General features: G+C 31.1%; 1 protein-coding gene across 1 annotated transcript; it reads right to left on the bottom strand.

Moving 5' to 3' along the window:
- Positions 1-4,206: 4,206 nt before the first annotated feature.
- Positions 4,207-5,178, bottom strand: LOC116031490. The gene is made up of 2 exons (XM_031273713.1): positions 4,849-5,178; positions 4,207-4,520 (listed from the first exon to the last, which is right to left on the bottom strand). The coding sequence occupies exons 1-2, from the start codon at positions 5,097-5,099 to the stop codon at positions 4,310-4,312; spliced, it is 462 nt and encodes a 153-aa protein (XP_031129573.1). The 5' UTR covers positions 5,100-5,178; the 3' UTR covers positions 4,207-4,309.
- Positions 5,179-5,427: the final 249 nt, after the last annotated feature.

Consider the following 5,427-nt stretch of genomic DNA (forward strand, 5'->3'; position numbering starts at 1 on the left):
TACACAAAAACACAAAAAAAAAAAACACCACACACCCAAAATAATACACCATAACTCCCCTGCCCCTAGTGGTGCATTTGCTAACACTGTGTGGTGTATATTTGCATACCTAGTAGTGTGTTTTTTGGTGATGCCTACTTAATGATGCATATTTGTGTGGGCATTTTCTAATATTGAGTGGTGTATATTTGTATACATAGTGGTGTGTCCGCACTGTTCGCACGTTAAGGGCCGTCCACACTTGATTATGACTCTATATATATTATTTGCATGAGGTAGTTTTGTGGGTATATATCATGATTATATAAGTTTGATTTGGGATTAGAATAGGGGCTAGGTTCTATGCATCTATTATTATTTTTTCCAAGTGATGGTGATTCTTAAAGAAGGATAATGATCCAAATAATTGTTACATAAGCTAAGCAGCATGCATGATGATATATCTTTTCCTATGTTTATGCGGGTGGCGGCCGAATAAGGTGCCCTGCCTTCAATCAATACTTTACTCAATCCAATATACATATAAAAATCCCTAACCTTTTAGCTTTACCCATCACCGTTATTTCTTCTACTTTAATTTATTTCCTTCCATTAACATCTCATCTGCTGCTGCCATCATTTTCAATTCCATCACTTCTAACGCTTGCACTTGCTCCACACAACTCCTTATTCTTCTATGCAGTAAAAACTACAAATCATGTCTAATACTTCAAAGTTTAGCTCTTTATATAATTTAAAAGTCGCATTTTTATTTTTATTTTTATTTTTTTTGCCAAAGACCTTGTGGTCAAGCGGCATCCGGTGTCCCGATTAACACTCTCACATGGGTGATGAGAGCGTGTGCTTTAGTAGGTTGAGAAAGTAGCTATGAACAGAGTCAGTAGTGCTCAAAAAAACAAGGTCGCATTTTTTATATTTAAATATAAAATTATTCACCAAAATTTGGATGTCAATTTTTTTCAAATTTTTTATTTTCAATTACAATTTAAATCAATAATGTATAAATTTAAAAAACAAAATTATTGCAAGTATGAAAATCTTAAATATATAAAATATTTTTAAAAAAAGTTGGGCCCAAAATATTGAGTGCCCTTCGCCTTGACTGCACATGGCCAAGGGCATCTCTACTTCCCTGTTTACACTTTTTTTTTTTTTTTTACATAACTCGATAAGTATGAAAGTTTCTTCGGAATTTAGATGTGAAGTGGATGAGTAAAGTGGATTCATCAAATCTCATTCATGAAAGCTAGCTTGCTAGCCAAATATAATAAATTTAAGGTTGGTATAGGTATATATGCATGGCTATAAAATAATAGGGAGATGCAGAGGGTATATATTTATCTCAGGGACCACAGAGAGAGGATGAATTAATTAGGGGTAAAGTTAAATAAAATAGTGAGATGTTGGACCAATTATTAGGTATGGATGGTAGGAATGAATGCCCTAATGAAAACCATCATCTGATGGATAACATGTGGGTATAGTATATATGAGATGTGTTCACATGATCTATAAAAATTTTATAGAATTATTGACTAAAATTATTATATAATGTTTACATTTTTTAAAGCGAGTTAGTGCGAAAAATTTTAAATAGGTTTCGACTCGACAGAGCATCTGGGAAGATGTAAATCGAACATCTGAGAGGATATAAATTATGGTAATGCAGCTGAACACAAAGATCAAACATTTGCTTATTGCACACAAGGAGCTACTTCACTTTGAGAGTTTACTCCACACTGTCGCTGATCAGACTCGATCCTTGATTTTTCTTATCAAATTTCACACATGTGAACTGAATTGCAAGGAAAAAAAATAGAAAGAAAAGTCGTATATAATTTTTTACTATAAGGAAATGCAGTAGCACTTTTTTTTTTCTTTTTTTTTTAAGGTCATACATATTCTAGTTTTGGGGCATTTCCTTTGCTAAAGAATGGTGATCGATGGCATTCAAAAGTGACAAGTGTTGGATGGCTAAGATTGTTTATAGTTTTCCTAAATTATTCAAAGAATTCAAGGTGTCAGTTTTATATGGTCGCGTCTCGAAAACCATTGACCACTTGAATTAATAATGTTAGTTGTTATTGGAACAATAAAGCCAAATATTACGCTACTTTATTGAGTTTCTTCCATTTTTTAAAAATCAAATCCAATCGCAAATAATATAGTTTTATGTTTTTTAATAATTAACTCATTATGTGATTAATATAGCTAAAAGTATCTAGTAAGCCAGTTCTAAGATAACCCGTTTAAAATGTTAATGTATTTTTTTTTTTACCACTTTGATAGTGTTTTTTTTTTTTTAAATTAAGTTTAAGGGTTCAATTACATTACTAATATTTAGGTACTATAGTTTGTTAGAGAGCTCATTTGGCACTTACATTATATATTAGTAATTTATATACACCGCTAGAAAACTTCAAATTCTTGACAATTTTTGAGTATGTAGTCAGAATCTGAATATTTTCAGTCAGAAATGAGTGTTCTGACGATTGTTAGCATTGGCAAAAATCTTTCTCATCACAAATTTTGACCACCAGTTAAAGTTGTCAAAATTTCTAACTATTTTTTTTATGGTCAAAAAATTTGGTTGCATAAGACATGACATGAACCATAATATTCCAACCACCGAGCATTTAATTTTATTTTTATTTAGCTATGGTTGCCGGAGAAATTTTGTAGCAACCATCCAAGGCAAAAACTTTTCTACGAGGGTTTGGTTCAAAGAATAAAAATAAAGGGAAGAGAATATAGTTTCAACATGAATGAAATAAGAAAATAATAGAATAAGAATATTATTCTACTATTTAGTTCGCAAGAGAAATAAACATGAAATTATAGGAGGAATCATATTTTTGTGTTTGGTTGGATCATAGATTAAAAAAGTAATCATTAAAAAAATTACCCTACTCGGCCTTATTGAAAATAAAACACATAAAAATGTATACATACTCATGCACCATATTCTTGTATACCGGTTTGAACCGCTGGTTCTAACGGGATTTTTATTTTTTATTTTTGTAAATTATGTTTTCTATTTTAAAAATAGTCCAAATTCAACAATTAATTTTTTAAAAGATTTTTTTCATTCTAATTTTTTTTTTTAAAAAATAGTTATATCAAATATGTATTTTTTAGTACTACTGACTCTACTACAATGTAGTATATGTCCATACATAGTTATATCAAATATTTAAACTTTAAAGTTAAACTAAAAAAATAAAAATAATTGTTATAGTTAAATTTTAATTTTTATTTAAACTTTAAACTATAATCAAATAATAGTTAAATTTTAAAAATTAAAAATTAAAAAAAAAAAAAAAAACAAATGGAATTGACCCTGGAACCTTTTGGGTTTCAGTTTGGACCGGTCCGTATGTAATATGGCTGGTCATAAATATTGTGTTTTTTATATTTAAATTATTTTATCTAATTGATTATGTTTCATATTTTTTCATAAATATTTTTATAGTATTTCAAAATATTTTTAAATTTCACATTTTCACCCCACTCAAGTATATTTTTTGTTCCGCCGCCTCTAATTATCATGTAGTCTATCAAAAACATTTTATTGTAATTTAAAATGTATTTTATATTTGAAACCTTATTATGGGTGTTTGATATTTTATCTCATTTAAACAATTATTTTATGGGTCTGTCTCGGTATATATAAGGTTCTCGTGCGGACATGCGGTCATTCGTCATTAGGTATGCAAGAATGCATCACAATGTGTTTAGAAATGCACAGGTGAGACTCTACAAACTGCTGTACACATCTATCTATCATAATTCCAACAGTAATGCATTTTCAATTATTGATGCTTGTCTTTTGTGTCATGTGGAGTTTCATGACTTACTGGCCTTAGCTAGTTCATTTGTCGCCTCACTTTCAAATCACCTACTTATTACTTCATAGTGATTGGACATTTAAATACATGATACCCACCAACTTATATTTCAATAAATAAATTTTCAAAATTAAATTAACAAAATGTCAAGTAAACATATAAATTAAAAATCAAATTTCATAATGCAAATTTCATTAACCTCCTGTTTTCAACCAAAAAAAAAAAAGTCAGATTTCAGATTGCTAGTTTAAAAAAAAAAAAAAAAAAAAAAAAAAAAAAAAAAAAAGAAGAAAGAAGAAGGTCTGCATGCCAAATTCATTTTTGAGACTCAAAGAGATTAGCAGGGATGTATCCCCATCTATTAATATAGATTTTAATCTTTTGAAACAACATATACAAAAATTAAATAATATATATATATATATATTTGATGATATGATGAGAGTGTAGAATTATGTTTTTCAGGCAGCTGACTTGGATGTATCAACAGCCAAGCAAACTCTAATGGCTTGCTCGACACCATGGTTCAATTTCTCAGCAGCAGCCCCATCTTCTTTCAAATCTTTGAGTGCATTAGTGCAATCTTCCAGACTAGTTAATGCTGCCGAGATTTGAAAGTTCAAGCTACCATCCTTATTCCCGCTTTTAATGGTCTCCATGCTCTCCTTCAATCTGATCATACATTCAATACATCAAATCCATCAAATTATATTTTTTCTGGTTGCCCAAATGTATCCCTCCAACCCATAGTCAGAAGACTAATTATCCGTCCCAACGATCAGCACACTAAATGGTAGGGAAATGGTCAAATGGTTTGCTCCATTCACATGGGTGGGGATCGAATCCCCACCTTAAAACTGGCCAAATGATTTGCTCCATTCACATGGGTGGGGATCGAATCCCTACCTCGAGACGATCAAGGTGCTGAACCACCAGGACAACCATGTTGGTTAAATCCATCAAATTATATATTAATCAACAAAACAAATGATACACTTACTTATCTTCTGTGTCTGTGTAGGCCTCTTTGCATTTGGGGTTTCCTGACTGAGTGGCTTTAGCTACTTCAGCCATAGCCTGAGTTACTGCCTTGGTTATTGCCTCATCCCAATTTGCTGCTCCCTTTACCATGTTCTCGCACAGCGGTTTGTCCATGGCGGTGCCACAGAAGTTGGCGCCATCAACATGCCTCGCCAAGCTTAGATACACAACAGATAATAATGCCACAATGCATCTCTTCAAATCCACCATTTTGAGTTGTAGATTTGTTTCACAAAGAGATTTTTTTTTTTTTTTTTATTCTTGATTTTCAAGATCTCTTTGTCTGGGATAGATGCAAGATGTTGGAGCCTTGAAGGAGAAAAATTATATATATGTATAGGAGTTGTTATACATGCATGAGAAAAATTAAATGATGCTCTCAACATATTATGTGGTTAGCCCTTTTTTCCTCATAATCTCTTAAATATTGAAATTTTCAAAGTAAAACTCTAATGAATGTTAACCACAAAACTAAATCTATTAAGTAGTAACTAGTGATTACCTTTGATAACATTAAGGGTGTGTTTGGTTGACATGT

Source organism: Ipomoea triloba, chromosome 10, assembly GCF_003576645.1.
Source record: "Ipomoea triloba cultivar NCNSP0323 chromosome 10, ASM357664v1".
Taxonomy (NCBI): domain Eukaryota; kingdom Viridiplantae; phylum Streptophyta; class Magnoliopsida; order Solanales; family Convolvulaceae; genus Ipomoea; species Ipomoea triloba.

Excerpts from the sequence above, each read along its gene's own strand:
- LOC116031490 (XM_031273713.1), bottom strand. The coding sequence starts at position 5,099 with ATGGTGGATTTGAAGAGATGCATTGTGGCATTATTATCTGTTGTGTAT. Across the intron at positions 4,521-4,848 it reads TACACAGACACAGAAGATAA|ATTGAAGGAGAGCATGGAGA; the intron begins GTAAGTGTATCA and ends ATGTATGATCAG.